The sequence below is a fragment of the Periplaneta americana genome, chromosome 8, assembly GCF_040183065.1.
Source record: "Periplaneta americana isolate PAMFEO1 chromosome 8, P.americana_PAMFEO1_priV1, whole genome shotgun sequence".
Classification (NCBI taxonomy): Eukaryota; Metazoa; Arthropoda; class Insecta; order Blattodea; family Blattidae; genus Periplaneta; species Periplaneta americana.
This window is the reverse complement of record NC_091124.1, coordinates 173,471,060-173,495,664: the sequence shown is the minus strand read 5'-3', so window position 1 is coordinate 173,495,664 and position 24,605 is coordinate 173,471,060. Positions and strand designations below refer to the sequence as shown.

At 34.9% G+C, this 24,605-nt stretch overlaps 1 protein-coding gene across 4 annotated transcripts in view; it reads left to right on the top strand.

The window, feature by feature from the left end:
• The first annotated feature begins 16,832 nt into the window (after window positions 1-16,832).
• AsnS (asparagine synthetase) overlaps window positions 16,833-24,605 on the top strand; it is a 39,117-nt gene continuing 31,344 nt past the window's right edge. Inside the window, exons 1-4 of one of the 4 annotated variants that reach the window (XR_011333678.1) lie at window positions 16,833-17,215; window positions 17,300-18,335; window positions 18,681-18,811; window positions 20,698-20,823. Coding sequence is in view for 3 of the 4 variants with exons in the window: in XM_069834066.1 (XP_069690167.1) it covers window positions 18,686-18,811; window positions 20,698-20,823 (252 nt within the window). In the remaining variant the exon portion in view is untranslated. Of the gene's footprint in view, window positions 17,216-17,299; window positions 18,336-18,379; window positions 18,493-18,678; window positions 18,812-20,684; window positions 20,824-24,605 lie in introns of those variants that run through there. The other 3 variants (XM_069834066.1, XM_069834067.1, XM_069834068.1) reach the window with 3 other exon arrangements.

Sequence of the window (24,605 nt, the reverse complement as noted above, 5' to 3'; positions counted from 1 at the left end):
GCTCAAAATGTACGTAATTCTTCACTGCAATGCACATATTCAAGGATGATGTATCTTACATTAAATTTTAAGAGTTAATATATCTCACCATAAAATAATTCTGTATTCACATGTTTAGACATTTCCTACTTCAATGATCATTCATTACATTTCTTGAATGCAGGATACAGGTTTTATTGTAACCGCAGTATACTACTCAGTGTTTACATCAGAGGCATACTCCATCCTTTGCACGCCCCCTTCTCATACAGTCTATACCGCTGGCGCAGTAAACCTTATGATTCTCGTGGCAATTCCACGAAGTCTACTTATAACCAACTTCTTTCCATCATTCCCATCGGAACAGAGGTATCAATGCGGCAAACTGAGGGATTTCTATGTATGTATGTATGTATGTATGTATGTATGTATGTATGTATGTATGTATGTATGTATGTATGTATGTATGTATGTATTCACACTGCAGTGGGTATATACCCGGTGGGAGTGGTAACTAATTACACTCAATAATGACAATAATAAACTTATTAATTAAAATACAATTAATAATAATACTAATATTTATACTAACAATAATTAATAATAATAATAATAATAATAACAACAACAGCAACAGGGAATATCCTAAATTAAATGAAACGATCACTTAAAATAACATTTGAAATAAATCTACTTTGTATCTTAAACCTAAGTTCGAACTAAAACCCACGAGTATGATATGTTCATATCTGCACAAGTACCTTTCAAATTACACTCATTTCGCTGTCAACTCACTCACTGCAATGGAACTACGACACATTTCACTGATTCTATCCTGATGTCACTAACACTTCAAAAACATTTCACTGTTCAAATACTATGCACTGCCACTATAAACTATAAAGCTTCACTGACAGGAACACGTTTCACTTACACAGCACACTTCACTCACACGACATACTTCTTCACTGATACAACACACTTCACTGACACAACATAATTCTTCACTGATACAACACTTCAATAACAACATATCATTTACACCCTTTAAATACTGTGTATAATTACCGTCTATTAGTAAGGTCCTTAAGCCTATTTTAAATACATTTTTGGTTGTTGGTAAAGCCTTTAGTAAGTCTGCAGGTAAAGCATTCCAGTCCCTGATAGTACGATTGAGAAAAGAAAGCTTTCCAGTGTCCGTCCTCTGCCTTCTTTCCCTCCATTTATATGAGTGGTCGTTCTTGAAGAGTAATTTGGCGGTTGCAACCTATTTTTTATTTCTCTCCAGGCAGGCTCACCTCTGTATGTTTTGAACAGTGCGCATAATCGAATTCGCGTTCTCCTGTCCGTGAGTGTGTCCCATTTTAATGGTGAATTTATGAGGATACAACTTTCATCAAAAGAGTTAAACCCCCTGACCATGTCCACGAAAATAACACAGCGTTCCGGTGCCTGAAAACGTCGATTTCTAGCACTGCGTACTGCCAAGAACGTAACTAAACATCGTTACTCCCGCAAGGAACATCAAAGGGGCCTTAGACCCCTTATACAGAGTGTTTCCGAGGTGGTGTTACAAACTTTCAGGGATGATGGCGAAGGACACATGTATCAATTTGAGATAAGGAACCCTGGTCCGGAAATGACTGAGTCGAAAGTTATAAGCAAAGATAGTTGTGTGGAAAGGGAATAATTTTATTCCTCTGTACACCTTATTTATGTGTATTTATCTGTACATCTTACACATACTGTATTCATCTGACGTTGTTTACGTTGTCTACTTACAGTATTCCATTCAGCGCGCTGTCTCAGGGATGGGGACAGGAAACTACACTAAAGCAATGCATATAGCGTAATGTGTAACGGACATGGTCGGTCCTGATATGCACGTCTGTAGACAGCAGTGTATGTGTACAAGTTGCAGTGTCCAGTCGATCAGTCCTAGTGAAATGGAGTAAACGAGAGCGGAATAAGCAGACCTGATTTTCAAATACGGATGAGCCAATAGGAATAGTAGACACGCTCACAGATTGTATCGGTACAAGTACCCACGTAGCAGACATCCGGCTCATAGCATCTTTCCACGACTGTTCCAAAGGTTAAGGGAAGGAGGGCACGTGGTGCCAAATTACAATTCCATTTCCACACAACTATTTTTGCTTGGAACTTTCGACTCAGTCATTTCCGGACCATGGTTTCTTATCTCAAATTGATACATGTGCCCTTCGCCATCATCCCTGAAAGTTTGTAACACCACCTCGGAAACAACTGTACATTGTACCTATTTTATCTACGGTATTTATTTATTTATTTATTTATTTATTTATTTATTTATTTATTTATTTATTTATCATTCAGTAATCTTCTTAATATATAAAATTGAATGTGGGTATGTATGTATGTATGTATGTATGTATGTGTGTGTGTATGTTCTCTATACAAATCTACACGCTTTGACCGATATGTGCCAAAGTTTGCACATTTAACCTTCATAACCAGGAGAAGAACATAGGCTACATTAAAATTGTGCAAATGTAAGTTAAATTAATTAAATATATAAAAAATAAAAATAAATAGATCAAATATTCATGTATTATATTAAAATTTAAAATCTTCTACAGTCAATTGTTTTTTATTATTGTCTGTTTTATTCAACATAGACTTTCACGAGGCCTTGGAAATTTTAACACGAAATTAAATTACATTGTTGTTACACATCATGAAGGCTAAAACTAGATAATTTATGCAATAAGTATCTTTACGCAGTCCAGGACCGTATTATGAATTCCTCGATGCAGTTTTGTAGATAGTGAGCAAACTGTTTTATCCAATTGAATTCTAGAATTATTTGAAACTACAAGGATTGCTACCACATAATTTACTTAATAATGAATAACCAATAGTACTATTGCGAAATATTGACCCACCAAAATTATGCACGAATAAGAATTGGTGTCAAAAACTCATACGAAACGTAATAGAATTGATAATATTAACTGCAAAAATAAAAGGAGATGTTTTTATTCCACGTATTTCTAGGATACTCATTCAATCTTAAGCAACTGCAATTTCAATGCCACAAGCATTTGTAATGGCCATATTAAAATGAAGCTCAAGGACAGTCGCTCAAAGTTGCAGACATTAACTAAAAAACTGCGTGTTTTGCACATCCTCAACTATATTTTATACAAAGAAGTGAAGAAGAAAAAAAAAGATGTTACACATATCAATAATCAATTCAATGATACTTTTGTCATGTTACTAATGTAGTATGTGAATGTACATAAGCCCACTGAAAATAACATTGTATTATTCTCAAAATATTGTTGTTCACGTTGCAAATTTAGTATGTTAAGCGTTGTGGAAATAAAAATCTCTTAATTTCTAAAATACCGCTAGGCCTATACGTTTCTGAGAATATTTGTCTTTATGTTAAAAAATGACTTATTGCGAGTTTATATTGTGTCTGTATTCTGTGTGTAAAATTAGAATTAATATAATATGTTCTGAATTTATGAGATATAGTTTCAAGTTATATTAAAAAAAACTGGATATGATATAAGTGGGTGTACAGTGGCCAAGAGGTAAAAAATCTTCCAATATAAATTAAATTATATATGTACGGTATAATATTGATTCGATGATGAAATTGATCAGAAAGAGGAGAAGGAATTATATTTTCGTTGGGTTTTACTTTATTTATAGTTTGATTTTTCTATTGTTTTATTTGTATTTCTGGCGGTGTGGAAGAGAAGGCCTAATGGCCTTAACTTCACCAGAATAAATAAATAAAATAAATAAATAAAAACAAATAAATAAATAAATTTAAAACAACAGTTTAACGTCAGGCACATGATGAAATGTTTTCTTTTCGGTGCCTGACTTACAACTCTTTTAAATTGAGTTAACCCTGGCAGGCATTTGGCTAAGGAGTTCATAAATTCATGTAAGTGACGTTAAGTAAAGATTCATCTTTATGGGCGAGGAAAGCTTAGTAAAGACAATTCGTTTTGGTTGTGTATAGTTAGGTTTCCGAGATTTCCGAAAATTTAATAACCAGTTTAATTAAAAATAGAAGCAGAAAGGAAAATCCGGCAACGCCGGGTACTTTCAGCTAGTAATTAATATTCACGTATAAAATATAAAAAAGGAACTCAGGACTGTTTTGTTGGCATCACTGATGATAATTACGGCAGTCCTCTCGCTATCTGCGGATTCGTTAGTTACGTAACTCCTCCTATATTTATATAGTACGCATTTAATTTTATCGAATGTTTGACCTGAATAAAGACCAAGAAAAAAAGAACATCTCGAGGCATCAAAGGCTGGAAACCAAGTAAAGAGTCCATCCTGTGATTTTGTTTCTATAGATCAGGGATGTCGAACAGCGCTCTCAAACTGTGAAACGATTAATACTGTTTCCTACCGTAGCTGAGCTGAAACGACAGTCAGCTCGCTGTAGCTGTGTTCTGTACTCAGTGTGTTTATCAACTCTGGCGGCTGGTATGGATATGGAACGACGATTCAATAGTGAGTGGCCAGATAAATATTTATTTATCTTAAAGGATGGAAAGGCACATTGCTTAAAATGTAGAAAGGAACTTGGATACATTGGCCATCATAATATTAAAAGGCATTTTAATTCTACACGTTATTCTTAAGGATCAGAAAAGTTATCCGGTTTCACTCGTGAAAAGGCTGTAGAAGAATTAAAATCGAGATTGAATTCAGAAAACATCATCATCATCGGGTGTTAGTAGAACAAGCTTGGTTCGTGCTAGCTACAAAATTTGTGAAATTATTGCAACGGCTTCAAAGCTATTTACTGATGGGGAATTTGTGAAAGGCTGTCTCATAGCTGTTGCAAAAGGGATATGTCCGGAATACGTTAATGATTTTAAATCTATATGTTTGTCTCGTAATATTGTTGCAGAGAGCGTATCATAAATGGGAGATAACCTGGAGGAACAACTGATGGCAAGAATGAAAACTTTCTCTTATTACTCACTATAGTTCTTGATGAAAGTACCGACCGGAAAGATACGGCGCAGCTAGCTACAGTATATTCATGAGTGTCGACTTAGATTTAAATGTTCATGGAGATCTTGTAGATGTCATTTCACTAAAGGATCGAACTCGAGGAGAAGATATTTTTGAATCTATAACAAAAACTATGAATAAGTTTCAAGTCACGTTAAAAGTAATTAATTTTATACATCAAAACAGTTTACGTTTTTTAACTTTCAACAGTTATGAAATGACCTAGTACAGTGATGTCAAAGAAAGAGCGCATAACGGACGTTCGATTCCTTCCCGTGCTCAAGTGCTGGAGTGGGATGCCGTAAACACAGATAAGAGCAAGACACAGGGGCGGACAAAGTGAATTATTTTCACACGCCTAGACTTGAACGGAGCAGTATATACCGCACGCACTGGAGATAAGCGAGCGTTGGGCGTCACTTTACTCTTGTGTTTATGAAAACTTGTGATAAAGCTAGCCCAGCTATGCGGTACTAGACGAAACACCACGTGTTTGTCTCCTGGCCTTGCTTGTCTCTGCTAGGTCCCGTCTCACAGTCAGCTGGTTAGTTCACGCGCGTACTATTTATTTTCTTTATTTGATATTTTCAATACTTTATCAACGGTGCACCAGTAAAAAATATGTTTATTTGTACTTTCAATGCGGAATCTAACCATATATTTTAAAAATATTTTTTCGTGGGCAAAGGCGTCTTAATGAGGAAAAATCTAAATTCCTCCATTTCCATAAAAAGTAAGAAAAACTGTTTACATGTCAATATAAACTTTAATTTCTCAGCATCAAAATAAACCATGATTTTGATCATTGGGTGAAAGGGTTTCGGAGCCACAACAGTTTAAAGTTGCTAATTTTGTGAAAATACGATAAATTAAACTATTTTTAATTTAAACACTATTAAGTTCTGATGCCTCAAACTTTCCACAAAGCATTGTATCACAGTTGTCAACGGACAGAAAAAGTTTCATTGTATTTAAAAAATGCAAGGTCAATTTTCTCTATATTTCGGTCGATTTGAGATGGAATAGCCCATACATTAAATTTGAACACTATTTATTTAGGCCTACAGGACTGTCTTCAATTGAATACCTCTTTAATAACTGTACTTGATTTTTTTGTTATGTAGCCCTATACATCTGTCAATTCAGTTTACGTATTTGGAAATTAGAAGTTTATCACATTAGTATATACACTGAACTTTTGTAAACTTTGTGTTTACAGCACATGTTTATGAATCATTGTTTTTAATTTGTTGTTTGTATTTCTTTATGTTGGTGTACTTGTAATTGGGGATAACTCCCTGTAAGGACCCTCAATAAAGAAATAATAAATTAATTGATACGTAGTAAATAATCTAGATATTTGCACTTACGGTAGTCTGTAATGTATGTAATAATTTTGATCGTTCTTCCCCCTCGATATCTCTGTATGTTTGTTCATGGTATGTTGAATAATGTCGCTGTATGCTGCTTTTCTTACTAATCGTATGTTGTCCACATATTAAGCACTGTATATCTCCTTCCTGTTCCTTGCATAGGAACTGCAGTGCTCATTCGAACTGGAACTTGTTATACGATCTCTTCGCTGGTGCATGACTAATGCCAACTGTACACTGTACAACCCTCACTGAAGCTCGTATTCGTAGCTGGCGCGCTCTGCGTGCTCCACTAGCGCAAGCGTTCTCGTAGCGCATATACGCTCTGATTGACATCACTGACCTAGTACATAAAACTATTATTATTATCATCATCATCATCATAATTCATCCTCATGTAAGCTACATTCTTTATCAGAGTTCATCAAGTGCAAATCAAAACTGAGTTCCTAATCAATTGGTAAGGTGTATAAAAGTTATCAAAATACCAGCCGCCGCAGTTTCGCTTTTGTTTACTATCATTCGGCCGGACTGCCTGCTACCTGTGTTCAACCGTTGCACGGTAAGGGAGGAGTGAAGGCTCTGCAGTTCACAGCTCGAGAGCGCTGTTCGACATCCCTGCTATAGATAGAAAAGTTTTGACTCTTTCATCTTCACGGAAAAATCAATTTTGAAACATTCGTTCATTGCGTACTTTTCAGCGAACTTAATTTCAGTTCCGGTACTACTTGATCACAGCAACGTCATGCTGAGAAAGGCTAACAGCCAACAGCTTGTTAAAGTTACTTATTCAGCCATAGTAGCGAAGATAAAATATTGATAGCGTGAACTTCACTCACGCGTGCTGTGGCTGACTGGGTCGCTTCTCAAGGTTATGTGAAGCCATTAACCACTACGAGATAAGCTATAACGTCGATCATGAACGGAACCTATGACTCTTCTTTCATTCATTCAAAAACGTCCATTCTTTACCATCCTCACATTCTGGGCTAAATCAAACAACAGGGTCCTTTTTTAATGAAAAACGCGAAAATGTTTAACGGTTGTGAATTTTAAAGAAACTGTTGCATATTCTGACACCTGGTTTCGAGTATATACAGGGTGATTCACGAGGATTTACCGTCACTTACGGAGCTTATTTCCGAAGACATTCTGAACAAAAAATGTAATAAACATTTTCCTACTCTCAATATTTTCAGAGTTACACTAATTTCAAATTGTTAATAAAATACCTTTTTCTTTAGTTTTAAGGGTAAAAAAATATTACAAATAGAGAATGAATCATTCAGAAGTATCATTTCTTTAATTGATTACTGTTCTGAAGCTAAAAGTGTGTTGTTAATTGCTTTGTACAGATTTTGATTTTCAATTTTTAACTAAAAATGACATCATATATATATACTTATACAGGGACATCATTTTATTTTTACTAACATTTTTAATATTAACCTGACTATACCTTTGGATCAACGATTGACAACCGGAAACACCGTTTGCTACCCCCTTCCACGACTGGAGTTCGATGATACTGGTGTAAAATACAAACAAATCACTTTACTAGGTATAGGAGGGAAGAAAAGTAGTTCATCCATTTACGTAAACTAGGAAATATCACGCTTTTGAGTTTGATAATTTTCATTAGGTTTTGTTTAATCAAAATACAGTACGGTATTAACAATAAGTGTTTTTACTCACGAACTGAGCTGTCCATACGGCGTATTCATTATGCAGTGTATATTATACTGTCTACAGCACATTAGCGTACAATATAGAGAATGAAGTTAAATTAAAAAATAATCATAATATGGATATTTAAACACATTTTTGAGAATGGTGGCCGTTCATTTCGATACAAGCTTCAGTTCTAGTGTGCATATTATCGCACTATAGACTATTGTACGTAATTCCAATTACCAGGTTCGTACCTCGTATCAGTAACTCATGTTGAAATAATTCTGTACCTACTCTATAAAAGAGTACCTTACGTACTGTAAATTCAATCTTCGCTTCTCCCCGATCCGAAAAGATAAAGTTACTCAGACATGCTATCTACTGTCCGTCCAAGTGTTTATGTCGCAAGGCCGTAGAAAGGGAGGAAATCACGTGACAGTTAATTACTTAACGAGGTCCCTTTATTTAAGTTATTTTAAACAGTTATGTAATATTACGTAGACGTCCAATTCATAACAGAAATTAATGTTTTCAGAAAAGAGCTAAGACAGCCCAGCCACTAGCCTTTAAATAGAGGCGAATAGAAGCAGGTGGGGGAAACCGGGATGCGACGTAGGCAAACGGACGACAGTACCTGTGCGAAAATGATTCAATATTGAAAGTTTTTTCGTCACTGGAAAACGTGAACATATTTTTGGAACGTACTGTTTACTATGACCGTAAGGCTACTATTGCCCACGTGCATCAACGTCTGTTAGTGTAACCACTGGTTAAAATTGTCACCTAACCCGTGGTTAAGCATTTTTACAGTGGATCGACCTCGGTTACAACTTAAATAGGAGGTTAACCATAGTAATCTCTAACCGGCCATATTCGAGCGGTTAAAGGAGATAACCAGTGATTAGTAGACCAAGTAAAACAAAATGGCGCCCAGAGCCACAGATGTTTATTTTGAAGACGATTATTATTGTACAGTACTTGAATTACTTGAATGGAGCGTGAGCGTGAAGTTTCTTTAGTGGAAAGAGAGGACTCTTACGGGGAATTAGGTGACAGAAAATTTCAGGAGGGATTTCGTTTATCAAAATATACAAATGGATCACTTGATATAACACAAAAACAGTCATATTTCTACTATGGATCGGCTGCTTATATTACGATTCTATGTAACTGTTATTTTCTGTATTTTAAGAGGGAATACTCGAATATCTCTTTCTCTATGTCACTGGCTGAAGAAAGAGAGGTTATGGATGGATCTTAGGATAATGAACGGTTCCCTGGTGTAAATGGGGACCTGGATCGTACACACATTCCTACTCATCTTTTGCATCCTTTTCCTTTATGGATATTACTTCTTTTTTATATAATATATCTAGTACATCTAGTAAGTAAGTCTATCAATACTTCAACCACATATTGGGATATGATCATTTTTGCATCCAATTTTCCATTTTGTACGATTTTAACCTAACAACACTGAAAAACAAAGAAATGCAACTCGTAAATACAACAGTGCCGAAAGGCAAACAAATGCAACGCGAAAATGTAGGACACGTTCATTTCGATGTAGAATGGAGTGAGCGCAGTCGTTTTTAGACGTTGACTATTGTCTTCGCAGCGGCATGGATGCTTTCCTTTAGTCATTTTGTAGAAACAGTGTACCATCATAGACTTTACTCTGGTTAAATGAGGTGTCAGCTAGCCATGTTTAAGTAATCGGTGATTGTGAATGGTGAACAGAAATTACATTTTAACCATGGTTACTGTTTAACTGTCGTTTCGTAATCTATGATTACTGCGTTTTTAACCGATGTTGATGCACTTTGCCATATGACTGTTTGTGCGGTCTTGGATCTGTGTGGAGGACGGTTGAACTTCCTTAGTAGAAGGGGTGGGAGTGAAGTACATTGAAAAACTCAGGTACAATAAAAATTGAAGTAAAAATAAAATGATGTCCCTGTATATTTCATACATGCACTGATGAAGCCCTGAAGTTCTACAGTGTTGTTGCCTATAGAATACCTACCTATATGTCTGTGATTGAGAGTTAATATTAAGCCTAAATTGAATTCGAATCATGTCGATATGGATAAGGAAAATACTTAACATATGTATAAATTGTTATTTTAATATTTCTACATAATTTTAATATTGAATCGAATTTTGCGCGGCCAGATAGCATAAAAGGATCACTGTGCGCCGTCTTTCTCCTGCTAGAAAATCCGCTATCGCAAAAGAAGTGTGCGACATTATCATGTCCACCGAAAAAACGTTTTTCGTGCTGTGGTCATTTGATTGCTTCTACATTATTCCACAGTGAAAATTATATAAACTTTCCAGAAGAAATATTGGAAAATACAGTAAAATTGTATTCATTTCTTGAACCAAAAATATGTAAAACTGAGCTAATGACGCTGTATGGAAGACAGGATCACAAGAGTAATGGAGCCCTTCTTCTTTTGCAATTTTTTCTACAATCCGTTTCCTCAGATACGGTGAAGATCACCGAAGTGTAGCTGCAGAAGTAGCTATTACGCACGTTAAACAAGGCTAGTTTTATCCAGAGTAACCTTAAAAAAAAAAAAATGTCAGACCAGTGGCGGAAGAACTGTCATCGAACACACGGCAACAAAAAGATGTAAAAGTGCTGTTCTCACTCATAGTGGTTGCTCTGAATTGTCCACTTATTTCAAAAGTGTTATTTCAGACAAAAGTTACATGACAATTATTGTACTACAAGAAGGTATTTCTGCGTTCTATACCGTAACGCCATCCGCCATCAGAGTTTCAAGTCCATGAACTGTGCAGTACATCTGACCTATTCTCCGCGACAAACCTCCTGCATATTTTTTTTGTTTCTTATTTTTATTATCTAAATCGTGTTTATTTATCACATAACTCCAATATGTACCCCTCTGTGTTGTTTTTTTATTATTAATCTATTTTTGTGTACATTTTATTCAATTGTCGGTTTCTGGTTTAATTATGTAAATCCTACTTAATTTTAATCTAATACTAATACATAGTATGTATACTAATGTGTTTATTTTTATTTTTACTGTGTACAATCTTTTTATTGAATTATCGGCTTCTGTTTTTATGTGATACGTATTTGATTCTAACAACATTAATATGTATTTCACTATGTTTATCTTTATTTTATGAGGTAAATTTTATGGAACTAACTCTTTTGATCTCATTATGTACCTAAATTGTATCAGTATGTAATTACTTAATTCCGATCCAGTTTTATGTTCACCTGTCTAAGCAAGTTTTAATCCTGGTTGAGTGTAAGAAAAGGCCTTACGGCCTTAACTCTGCCAGGTTAAATAAAGCCATTAGTATTATTATTATTATTTTTATTATTATTATTATTATTATTATTACTATTATTATTATATGAGGAGAACCAATCGGAGATCGCTGCGGCGTTGTATGTACTGTACATAGATGACTTGTGCGAGAGAGTGACGTTTCGTGTGAGAGAGACGACGATACCGGAGCCAGAGGGAGGAAGAAATCAGTTTCCCGCTGCGTTAAATATTTATCACGTTGTAGCTCCTAAGACAATCAATCGGCGCTATAATTTTTATGATTGATAGGTGAATGTCCGAGGAAAGTACAGAAAAAATCTAAATCTAAATCTTTTTTTTTGGAAACAGAAAGAAAAAATAGTAACTTCGAAGTGATCTGTTCAAAATAGACATTTACACCTTCAAAAGTTGGTAAGCGGCAAACTTTTTTGTTTTTCATGTTGGTCATCTTGAGAGAAATGTTAAAAAAGAATGGAAAATACTTTTAAAAGTTATTGCAACTCAAAATCTTTACTGGTTTCCGAGTTACTGTTTTTGCTTCGTCGAAAGACTCAAGACTTCAACCTTTTGTCTGTTAAAAGAGGAAGAACGCTGGAATATTAAAAAAAATATAACTCGTAAACTCTAAATATCAATTGTGCGTGGTCTACGTAAAACACAACCTTTTGTCTCTCTTTTATCACTATCACTTGCTTCACTGAACGACAAGGTGTAACAGAAAATATTCTTTCACATGAACGGGAAATTACCTGCTTTTATGCAAATATAAATACAGAGGAAGAGTGATAAGTGTGTGTCAGCTTGACCGTATGTGTTTGATTTCTGTTGTCTTGTAACTACATGTCTTGAGTGATGCAGGCATTCTAAACAATAGCGCTATTCTTCTTGAACGCGTTAAGATCGAACATAGCGCTGTAATTCATATCCTTGTAATAATTGTACAGAGAGAATGGTTTGACCTAAAATTACGGTTTTTTTCGGGTGTACTTATAAATGCATTCTCTTTATATCTGGCAAGCTGCTGAATTTCAGAATTAAATAACTGTCCGACCACCAACGTCCCCTTTGATAGCGATATTCTCTGTTAGGCAACGCTGCACTCCTGTGATTCGCGGGAGCTGTGAAGTCGCTGAAGGTCATATGCAGAAAGTTTGCCGCGGAGAATAGTGAATAAGTTCTATGAACAGAAGTTCACGTGTTCTAGGACGAAAATGGAAGCAATTGGCTTTCTGAGCTATGAACATAATGTGGACTTGACAACGTTCAAAATTATGTATAAACAATCCAATCCATGTTGATTGTCAACACAAGCTTTTCCATAACATATCAGGAATTTACAACAAGGCAAGCCATATTAAAACAGGATTAACTCGTCAGAAAAATATGTGATTTTATGTCAGAACAGTTATTTTTGTATTTCAATCTTGTAGTATTTAATTTAGTTTAATTTAGTACCCACTATGCCTATGATTAATAATAATAATAATAATAATAATAATAACAATAATAATAATAATAATAATAATAATAATAATAATAATAATAATAATAGGAAAAGAGGAAAGGAACTGGCCACCCTACCACATTATCTCCTAGTTTAGTTATCTCATGAGTGTCTTATTGCTGTCACTTATGAGGTTCAGACCTGTCTTCTGACTGATTACTAAATAACAACAATAGCAGCAGAAACAAGTGTAACAGAAATGTAGTGATCATACTGTGGAGCTGACGATGGGTCTGGATTTCAGGTAAAAAATCTGGTAACCTTATTGTACGTTTCTTTAAGGAACGAGATGCTCTGTTGCCTATACGAACTCTAGCATGAGGGAAACGACACGCAACAACCACACCGAGAAATGCGTTCACACGTGCACTGCGAACTTTGTGTTCGTACCAAAACCGACAAGGAAATGATCACAGCCAGAGCCATCTATATACAAAGCCGGAACATTGGGTCGGCAACACTGTAATTAACTGTCAAGCGGAGGCCTACGATACAAAAGCACGTGTTTGTGTTAATGTCGATTTTCAATGTAAATTAATGTTATAACAAGTGTATGTCGATGAAATTATGTTCGCGGTCGTACCAAACGTTCATCGTTTATGTATTATAAACTAAGTACGTATTGGTGATAAAAGCAAAACAAAAAATGAAAATAAAATGATTGCAGTCTTTGATAATTTTTACTGTTAATGATGATAAAGTCATTGACAATAATTCTTCTGGATATTAAAATATTGTATGAACTACATTTTTATAGTCTTACTTGTGGTTTGTGGTGTATCAGAATTCTAACCAAATTGTTAGGTCTTGCCTGCTACATAGCCTATATCAATAAAGTTACGCCGTTGATTTTCAAGTTCATTGGAAACGGTTGTTTTGTGAGCTCATAATGTTGCAGTTTTGTCGAAGATTGGGAATGCCTGCTATAGGGCTACGTTAGAACTACCTATAATATGTAGATGCATTCACTCGCTTTTGTTGTTTGTCAAGGTTTGTTTATTAATATTATTTTTTGTAATAAATTAGTTATAAACATGTTTCCTTTCACTTAGTATGTACAGGATTTAAAGTTCATTGAGTTTACGCTAATTGGCACATACCTTAATAGATAATGTATTTTGTTACGTATTATGTTAAAGGTATGTTTCTGCATTTTTCCATAAATCTTTATACTTACTTACTTACTTACTTACTTACTTACTTACTTACTGGCTTTTAAGGAACCCGGAGGTTCATTGTCGCCCTCACATAAGCCCGCCATTGGTCCCTATTCTGAGCAAGATTAATCCATTCTCTATCATCATATCCCATCTCCCTCAAATTCACTTTAATATTTCTTCCCATCTACGTTTCGGCCTCCCCAAAGGTCTTTTTTCCCTCCGGCCTCCCAACTAACACTCTATATGCATTTCTGGATTCGCCCATACGTGCTACATGCCCTGCCCATCTCAAACGTCTGGATTTAATGTTCCTAATTATGTCAGGTGAAGAATAAAATGCGTGCAGTTCTGTGTTGTGTAACTTTCTCCATTCTCCTGTAACTTCATCCCTCTTAGCCCCAAATATTTTCCTAAGCACCTTATTCTCAAACACCTTAACCTATGTTCCTCTCTCAAAGTGAGAGTCCAAGTTTCACAACTGTTTTATAAATTCTAACTTTCAGATTTTTTGACAGCAGACTGGATGATAAAAGCTTCTCAACCGAATAATAACAGGCATTTCCCATATTTATTCTGTGTTTTATTTCCTTCTGAGTATCATTTATATTTGTTACTGTTGCTCCCAGGTATTTGAATTTTTTCACCTCTTCAAAAGATAAATTTCCAATTTTTATATTTCCATTTCGTACAATATTCTCGTCACGAGACATAACCATATACTTTGTCTTTTCGGGATTTAGTTCCAAACCAATCTCTTTACTTGCTTCAAGTAAAATTTCCGTGTTTTCCCTAATCGTTTGTGGATTTTCTCCTAATATATTCACGTCATCCGCATAGACAAACAGCTGATGTAACCCGTTCAATTCCAAACCCTCTCTGTTATCCTGTACTTTTCTAATGGCATACTCTAGAGCAAAGTTATACTTGGTCTAACGCCCTAACTGTATTTAAATCCTCATACTCCATTCTAATATGGAATAGTTTCCTCTATTTATATTTTTTTTATTTCCATAATTTACATTCTTAGCTTGTTTTCTGTAGTTATATTTATTTAAAATTATATTTTAAAAAGTTTATAACAAATAATTCAGGATTGTGACTGGCCAGGTTCAAACTAAAACTGGCTTCATATGCATGTGAAATATTAATAGAAAAGCACGACAGATAATCACATGAGATTAAAATGTATACTGGGTGTTCATTTCAAAGTGTGTCATGACGTCACTGTTGTGAGTCAGGGATTTGAAGCGAGTTTCAGCTTTTATGTCAGAGAAGTTGCCTATTATTCAAGGCGTTCAATCTGAACTTGAGAACGTGTACGGTATAACTTGAACGTCGTAGCAACAGATGGCTGTCTGTACGGTCTGTGTGCTACCATAACCTCTTTCGAACTGTGTTTTGCGAGGGCAAATCGTACGCAGAATATTTATCATCGGTAACGACAACATTTCACAACACAAATCAAATCTTCCGTGTCCATGTTGACCGTCGAAATTAATATCAACAACTACATAAGTAATCGTCTTAACCCTCTCCCCATAAAGAAAAAAAACTCACCTCAGTACGTATTTCCAAACAGTTCACATTCCTGCCACTACCGGCTTTACCGTACGTATCGGTAAGTACTCTTCAGAATGAACGCCGTACTTGCTAGGCAACTTCTCTGGCACATAGGTAATGCGCCTTTGCGGAAGTGTACGAAGATTGAATTCTCTAGGCTCATCGGCTAGCCACATGACGACATACAGCGAGCCATGACACACTTTGAACTGAACACGCAGTATGATATCCTAGACATTTCACGTCAGAGGTGAAACAACATTTCTTTCTTTCTTTCTTTCTTTCTTTCTTTCTTTCTTTCTTTCTTTCTTTCAATTTAACCTCTCCCTTCTAGGTGCATTTACACGACCCACGCCACCCGGGCCTTACTGGGCCGCGATCTGTCGGGAGAGGTATTAAGCTATGGATCACATACATACTTTTTTGACCACACAAGGACATGGAGGGCCTCCCCGGATGAGGGACCAGCTCAATGCCAGGGCCACCTCCGATACAACACAAACATTTAAGACATTACACATCATTCACTCACACATATGAAAGGATTAAGGGAAGGTCGCCGGACTTTCAAGAGGTACAATCCCGGCATTTGCCTGGAAATAACTGAGGAAACCATGGAAAACCTCAGTTAGGATTGCCGGCCCCTGGGATCGATCCCCGGACCTCCCGAATGCGAGGCTAGCCCTCTACCACGCTCGGTCGGTGAAACAACAAAGCGGCAAAACATTGTCAATTTACTAGCTACATAATGGTTAATTGATTGGAATAGGGTATTGCGAAAGTGCGTCGTGATTTTATTTTTGGTACAAGTAACATTTCTTTAAGTATCTATTTATTTTCCATTGTATCATCAATAAAAAACAAGTATGCTTTTATTTTTTTTAATTTATAAGTGGCTGTATGCAAGTACTTACGCGGTATTCTGAAACTCAAATAAAATACCATTTCGGATTTCGAAATAAATTACGTACATTAATACAGTGAATCTTGATCATATACACTTAGTTTTGTATCAGTTAATGTCGAAAGTGTACACATGACAATGAAAACAAAGCACTAAAACGTCAAACGTCATCCCTTATTTCGCCTCCGCCCGCCTCCACTCAGCGTTGCCAAACCTACCCTTGCTCCGGCTTGTAACTGAAGATGGCTCTGTCACAGCGCATGTTACTCCTGTTCGGCGAACGATAACTGTAAACTCTTTTTTGGCGGTCCACACGACGTGTTGCATAACGTGTTGTGCTGCTACAAGCTCGTGCTCACGCGGCTGTGTTAATCATTCTACTTGAGCTCCGTATTTCAAAGTATTTTGAGCTTGATAATGTGAATTTCAAAAAGTTGTATAAAGTGATAATGAGCCTATCGACTAGAAATACAGTAATTAAAATAGTGTAAAAAGAGGAGATCGTACAAGTGGTTCCAAGGATTTGTAGGCCTATGTCTTTCAAGTTCTTTACAAACAGTAAACACGATAAGGATGTAGTGGAAGTAGTGATGTGTTTTTATAGTAATATTAAAAATGTTTCTCAAGAATCTGAATGTATTCTGGTTATAGACGTGAAGAAGAATTGGCTCTAAAAACAAAACACTGGAGAATCTTCAAATAATCGAATACTAGTAATTATTATTATTATTATTATTATTATTATTATTATTATTATTATTATTGGGTTCATTCGTATCAATTTTGTTGTTTTGTAGTGAAGAAATGTATGTTGTTCAATCAACTGTCCGAAGACATGTCTGGACCGCACAAATGACACCAACAAGGCATCACTCATGAGGCAACTAGGCCAGGAGATAATGGAATAGGGTAGCTAGTTCCTTTCCCCCTGCATTGTATACATTGTTGACTAGCTACATATTACACTAATCAGGCTTCAGATGTATGCAAACAATTGTTTTTCCTCTGATATAGCGTCAAGTGAGATGTACTGGCTGCTAATAGATGTAGGCCTACATATCAGCCAGGACCTCAATCGGAAGTTAAGTTGGGTAAATGGACTTAAAATAAATCGAAACCTAGTAGGCCTTTTAAAGATGAATGTTGACTGTGAAAACTTTGAAACAAAGAGCGCCCAAGATACAAATATAATGAAAAATAGAAAAATAAAGTTAAATGTCATGAAGTGGGAGGGTGATTTTGGCAGAATTGGGTGAGGTGGCACAGGAGAGGGGTAGAGAGCGACAGAATCTATGATATTACCATTTAGTTGTCATACAAGATGAGTAGGCCCTATCTTTTGAGACATGTGAGGTAGAATTTATATTTAGCTTCCACATACAGTAGACTAATAATAAAACCGAGGTCAATACATAGACGACTAAGTGACCATGGTCAAGGTTGCATTAATTTGTAATTGTAGAGGCAGGGGTCCCATGACCACGAATTCCACGAACTTTAAAACCTTTGTTTTAAATAATAATAATAATAATAATAATAATACTAATAATAATAATAATGCCATACTGATTATGCAAAATTATAGTAAAAGGTACCCAATTAAATAACAGTAACCCCGAGGCCAAAGTGTCCCTGAAGGACTGATAATAAAAGAGTAGATATTGCGTCAGCCGTAAAAAGAGACGGTGTACTAGCGACAATGCGCAAGTCCAAAATGTGCCGGGAAATTGTTACTTGCCACGAGGCTTAAAGTCGTCAATTTCAAATAATCGACGTTAATTCAACGTTGAACCTTGTAGACATCGGCAACAACAGATCTCTTGAAGAGTAAAGGTGAGAATGACAATGTTGATAATATGTACTGGCCTACATATTGCTGGAAACAAAATTAACAAATACTTTAAGGTTAGGAAAAATAACTTGAGCACCAAGTTTCAATTGAAGTAAGTTAAATACCAACATCATTTTGAGTATAAAACAGATGGATCAGGTAAGAAATGCGGATCATAGAGTCCGAAGTTGCGGTTTAAGTGCCATTCATGTTAAAATTCTGTTTTGTAGAATGAAAAATTAGTTTATGTTAATTGTTGTTAAAAATATAGATCGGGCTTATTATTTTTGTTCGTATAGTAATGTGCAGAGTTTGAACATATGGTTTGATATCATAATTATTTTCAGGTAATATGTGTGGCATTTGGGCATTATTTGGGTTGGAAACTCATACTTCAGTCCACTCAAATACATCATTCAGCAAAATCGCTCATCGAGGCCCTGATGCGTGGAGGATTGAGTTCGACCAAAAAGTGAAGGTAGAGTGCTGTAGTCAAACCATATGTGAAAGGTAGTATTTACCAAATCACTTGTTGAAAATTTTATAAGATATGTAACAATGTTAGTAGGTTAGTTGAGGGAATATCTAAGTGGCGTGATTTCAGTGATCATTGAAATTTTTTCACATATTCCTCGGCCTCACGTTACTTAGATATACCCTCAACTAACCCAATAACCTTGTCACATACCTTGTTAAAGACCGGCAGTCCCTTGCTAATTAGTGATACAAGTTATGAGGTCCATTTTCTAAAACATAGCATAGACCTAACATTCTATTTTAAAGTACAATATTTATTTAACGTAATTATAAGCAGTGCTGTAATTGTAGCCAAAATTTGTGGTGTGAAAAATTAAATACACTTTGAATACATTTATAGACTAGCCTGAAGGAATTGGCCGCCCTACTCCATTATCTCCTAGCTTAGTTGCCTCGTGAGTGATGCCTTATTGGCGTCATTTGTGAGGTTCAAACCTGTCTTCGGACACTTGACTAAACAACTTAAATTTAAAGGTCATATTGTTTCAGAAAAGTGTTATGAAGTATAATTCAATAATAGTTTATATTTTCAGTCAAAACACTTATCAGTATGTGAAGTCAGAAAATAATTCTGTTACATCATATTATAATTTAAAGGTCACAAATATTTTCGACTTATATAGAACGTCATCTTCAGGTGATCCTTAAGCAAACAATTTTGAAATAGGTGAGGGAAATCAGGTACATAATGATCTAGTAGTTGAATGCACATGCAGGCATTTTACAAATATATAGTTGTCATGTCTCTGAGGTTAAATGGTTCACATACAAAATAAAACACTTAGTTACATAGATAACTGAAATCTCTCATTTGCGTGTATATGAAACTATTTGGCATCTATGGCCTAATATTAAAAGCTTGTGCAGTATTAATTAATACTACAGAACTCATCATTTTTATAATATTTATATTTAAAATTTTTAACCTTTTGACATATAGTGTAAGTTCATTATTTGACTGCACAAGCTTTTAATATTAGGCCATAGATGCCATATAGTTTCATATACACGCAAATGAGAAATTTCAGTTATCTATGTAAATAAGTGTTTTATTTTGTATGTGAATCATTTAACCTCAGATACATGACAACTATATATTTGTAAAATGCCTGCATGTGCATTCAATTACTAGATCATTATGTACCTGATTAGTCCCTCACCTATTTCAAAATTGTTTGCTTAAGGATCACCTGAAGATGACTTTCTGTATAAGTCGAAAATATTTGTGACCTTTAAATTATAATATGATGTAACAGAATTATTTTCTGACTTCACATACTGATAAGTGTTTTGACTGAAAATATAAACTATTATTGAATTATAAACAACTTAAGGCAAACTGATAGAATGCATGTTCATTTACATCTCATCTGCTTTAAGTAATAATACAAAATATTCTGTTAATTTTTGTTCTTTGGTCTAGGGTACTGTACCAGTAATATATTTGAATGTTATGAAGATAAAATTATTTCTTGAATTTGTGCCCTGGACCAAGGAATATTTATTTATATTTAATATCTGGTTCATTGATATGAGATCATGAATCACAAAACTTCAATCAGATATAGTAAACAACAAATAACGAATACAGAAAGGATTAATATCCCATCTTGTTTCTTGCTTCTCAATATCGTTCCTACTCATTGGCACCAGTCAAAGCAGAGCAAATGGACCAAGGAATAATATAAATCAATAGAATTTTATGTATTACTTAAAATAGAATCGACGTAAGCACATGTAATATCTCCTATCAATTTACCAAACATCAGTACTCGAAGCTGCATTTCTTATCACCTATGGAACTTATGTGTTAGGAAAATGTTATAGAATGCTGTGGTGGGATTTCACCGTCTGGAAATCGTTGATTGTCTCTATGGGATGCAGCCTATGAAGCTGCATCAGTATCCTCACCTTGCATTACTCTGCAATGGCGAGATTTACAACTGCAAACGGGTGAGCTAACTCTCATATTTTCCAAACCAAATCAGCGTTTCAAGAAGGTGACATATTTTTATGTTTAATATTCATTCATTTGAATTAATTTATGCGATTTAATAAAATTAAACGTCACAATCTTCAAGTAACAGGTGGTAATTAAAGTGAAAGTTTTATAGATCTTAGGTAATTTACTTGGAAATTGTAAACATACTTAACGTCACAGAAATAATCGTTATTATTTTATACCTTGGTAATATTAGCCCTAAATAGATAAAATATTGAAACATTCTAACAGTATAGTGAGTTCCTATGCAGACCGGTCCCACTCCAAACTCTACCTAACAAAATCTGTTGACGGGTGGCAAGTGGTCATATGTCGGCATAAGAACAGGCCCGTGCATGCTTTTCTATGCACACTGTTCTCACTCCAGGCCTTACTGCTTAGCTTCCTTCGGACAGGCACTCTGCACTGCCCTACAGTCATTAAGCTGTCAGAACATTACTACTTGGGACTGATCTACAAAGGAACTCTCTGTATATTATGAAGAAAATGTTTGAAGTACACAGCACTTTGACTTCGTTGAGCATTTCAATCTGTCTCTTTTTTTTACCACCAGGGGCGCAAACGTCTTGATACTTTTCTCTTTCCCATTGCAAGGGTGCAAAAAGCATCCACCAGAGTCAAAAGAGTGCATTTTTTAAATGTAATTAGTAATTACAATGCTTTCAATTTAAAAGGGGACATTGAAGAGTACAGTACATAACAATGTGCATATTTTGTTTGTAGTAGTATAGTAATATAAATATTCTTACGTCATATATATACAGGGTGTTTCCGAGGTGGTGTTACAAACTTTCATGGATGATGGCGAAGGGCACATGTATCAATTTGAGATAAGGAACCCTGGTCCGGAAATGACCGAATCGAAAGTTACAAGCAAAAATAGTTGTGTGGAAATGAAATAATTTTATTCCTCCTTACATCTTAAAAAATAATAATGAAAGATAGTTACAAAAATTGCACAGAAAATTAAGAAATCTGAAACTTTATATAGCCTTAGGGGATCGTTTTAAAATTATGTGATTGAGTTGAAATGTTACATGTATGTATGTATTTATTCACACTGCAATGGGTATATACCCGGTGGCAGTGGTAACTAATTACACTCAATAATGACAATAATAAACTTGTTAATTAAAAATACACTTAATAATAATACCAATAATTAATACAAATAATTAATACTAACAATAATTTATAATAATGATAATAATAATAATAATAATAATAATAATAGTAATAATAATAGGAAATATCCTAAATTAAATGAAGCACGATCACTTAAAATAACATTTAAAATAAATCTAATTTGTATCTTAAATCTAAGTTCGAACTAAAACCCACGAGTATATGTTCATATCTGCACAAGTACCTTTCCACATTACACTCATTTCGCTGTCAACTCACTCACTGCACTGGAACTACGACACATTTCACTGATTCTATCCTGATTTCACTAACACTTCAAAAACATTTCACTGTTCAAATATTTTGCACTGCCACTATAAACTATAAAGCTTCCCTGACAGGAACACGTTTCACTGACACAACACACTTCACTGACACAACATAATTCTTCACTGATACAACACTTCAATAACAACATATCATTTACATCCTTTACATACTGTGTATAATTACCGTCTATTAGTAAGGTCCTTAAGCCTATTTTTAAATACGTTTTTGGTTGTTGGTAAAGCCTTTAGTAAGTCTGCAGATAAAGCATTCCAGTCCCTGATGGAGTAATTTTTCGTGGTTTAGAACAAATTTTGGAGTTGAGAGATGAAAAGCAAATTACTTAGGAAAATCACATATAAGTAAGGCCCACCCTATTGAACACTCTGTATTTTGTCTTAGTATTGATTTAAGTGTTCATTAATTTTTACTTCATGTGTATTGTATTTTTGGTTCAGGAAAATTACTCTTCTAAAAATAAGACAAGTGTTTAAATAAAAGACGAGTATTTTTCTAGACTAAAAATACAAATTCACTCATTAGACTATGGTGGATGCTTCTTGCTACCCGGCAGTGAATGAAAGACTTCTCTTGTGTGTCTGGCGGTAGAAATAAAAACTAGTGAACAGGTAAACAAATATCTGGGTTTCAAATATTACCTAAAAAAACTGCAGTAAAATGTTTTAAATACAGTAAAAGCTCGATATAGTGCGGTTGCTGAGGGACATGCTTAACCCCCGCATTATAGCTGAACTGCGATACATCGGAAGTCATTAAAGTCTATGTGTTAAGGTGATTTAATGCACAATAACTCTATACATGAATTTAAATAATGTAATACGTATTGTAATATAAACTAAACGCTCATCATTTACTGAGTTTGTTCCATAAAACTTGTTATTGTATTGTTTTTAGCAATAGTTCACTTCACTGTTTATAAACTATCTTGATTTTACACACTTAAAAAAGTCCGTAAGTTTTCTTTTCACTGGAGCACCATGGTACATGAGAAATGAAACACTTCATTCAGATCTAGATCTAGCCAAAATAGAGACTGTAATTCATTCTTCCTACACACAGTTATATGCAAAATTGTCAATACATTCTAACAGCTTAATCAACCAGATTCCTCGGAACTTGCCTCCTGCATGGACTGATCGTCGCCTCAAGAGGAAAAGACACACTGATTTGTTGATGTTTGAGGAACGTTAATGGATGTCACCCTCTCCACAAGTCTCATATTGTTGAAATGTTAATTATTTAAGCACAATTGATAGTACCAATGTACAAAAATGGTCAAATAAATTATGAAAAAAAAAGTTTTTTTTTGACAGACTAAATCACTACGTTTGTTTTCCACGTATTGTTTTATATTAGCAAAATGAAGGAGATGAACATTGTTTGGTTCACATTGCTTTTCCAACCAAGACATTACATTATTTAGAAGAGAGATCACTTCAGTAACACTTGGAATATTGTTTTCCTCTTCTATGGTACAAGATTTTCATCACCACCATCTTCATCGTCGTTTTCTTTATTTTCACCACCATTTTCATTCTGTATAACATTTATGATATCTTCACCCTCTAATTGAGGACCGTTTTTGCAAAACTTGCTAACTGCAAAATTTGAAAAATTGAGATTTAGATGGATTCGTTAACATAAGGCAGGCCTCTACATGATGTTAAAGGCGTCTTAGTAAAATTTGATTATTTCTCTTCATTGTACTGTGTCAAAGTGTGATCGTTTTTCCAAAACTTGCTTTCTGCTATGTGAGAGTTACAGCAAAATTTTGCTTACTACAGTGTTTTGTCTCTCCAGTAAAATTTAGTTTTTTCAATTAGCAAGTTTTGCAAAAATGGTCCTCAATTGTACCTTCTGGAATGCCACATTCCGTCATTCTTTTCTTCACTTTTTACATGGTCAATTATTTATTTCATGCTTTTCACTCACTGAATATGCTTTTCGTTTTTGAGATTACGTTTAATTAAATTCAGACTCAGAACGTGTGACACAGACTAAAACACGGTACATACAGTATAACTTTCACTTTACAAGATTTGAGAAAACTAAAATAAAAGTGCATTCAGTACTTGTTAACGCACAAATTGTTACCTGTTATGCCTGCAAAATCCCTTGGAATGCGTTTTACAACACCAAAGAAAAGGTCATTGTCCACTAAGGGTTGTACATATACCTGCTGAGGCAGCACGTTATACTGCAGAAATGTTCTATACAGTATTATCTTGTACATTGATTTTTTTTTTTTTTTTTTTTTTTT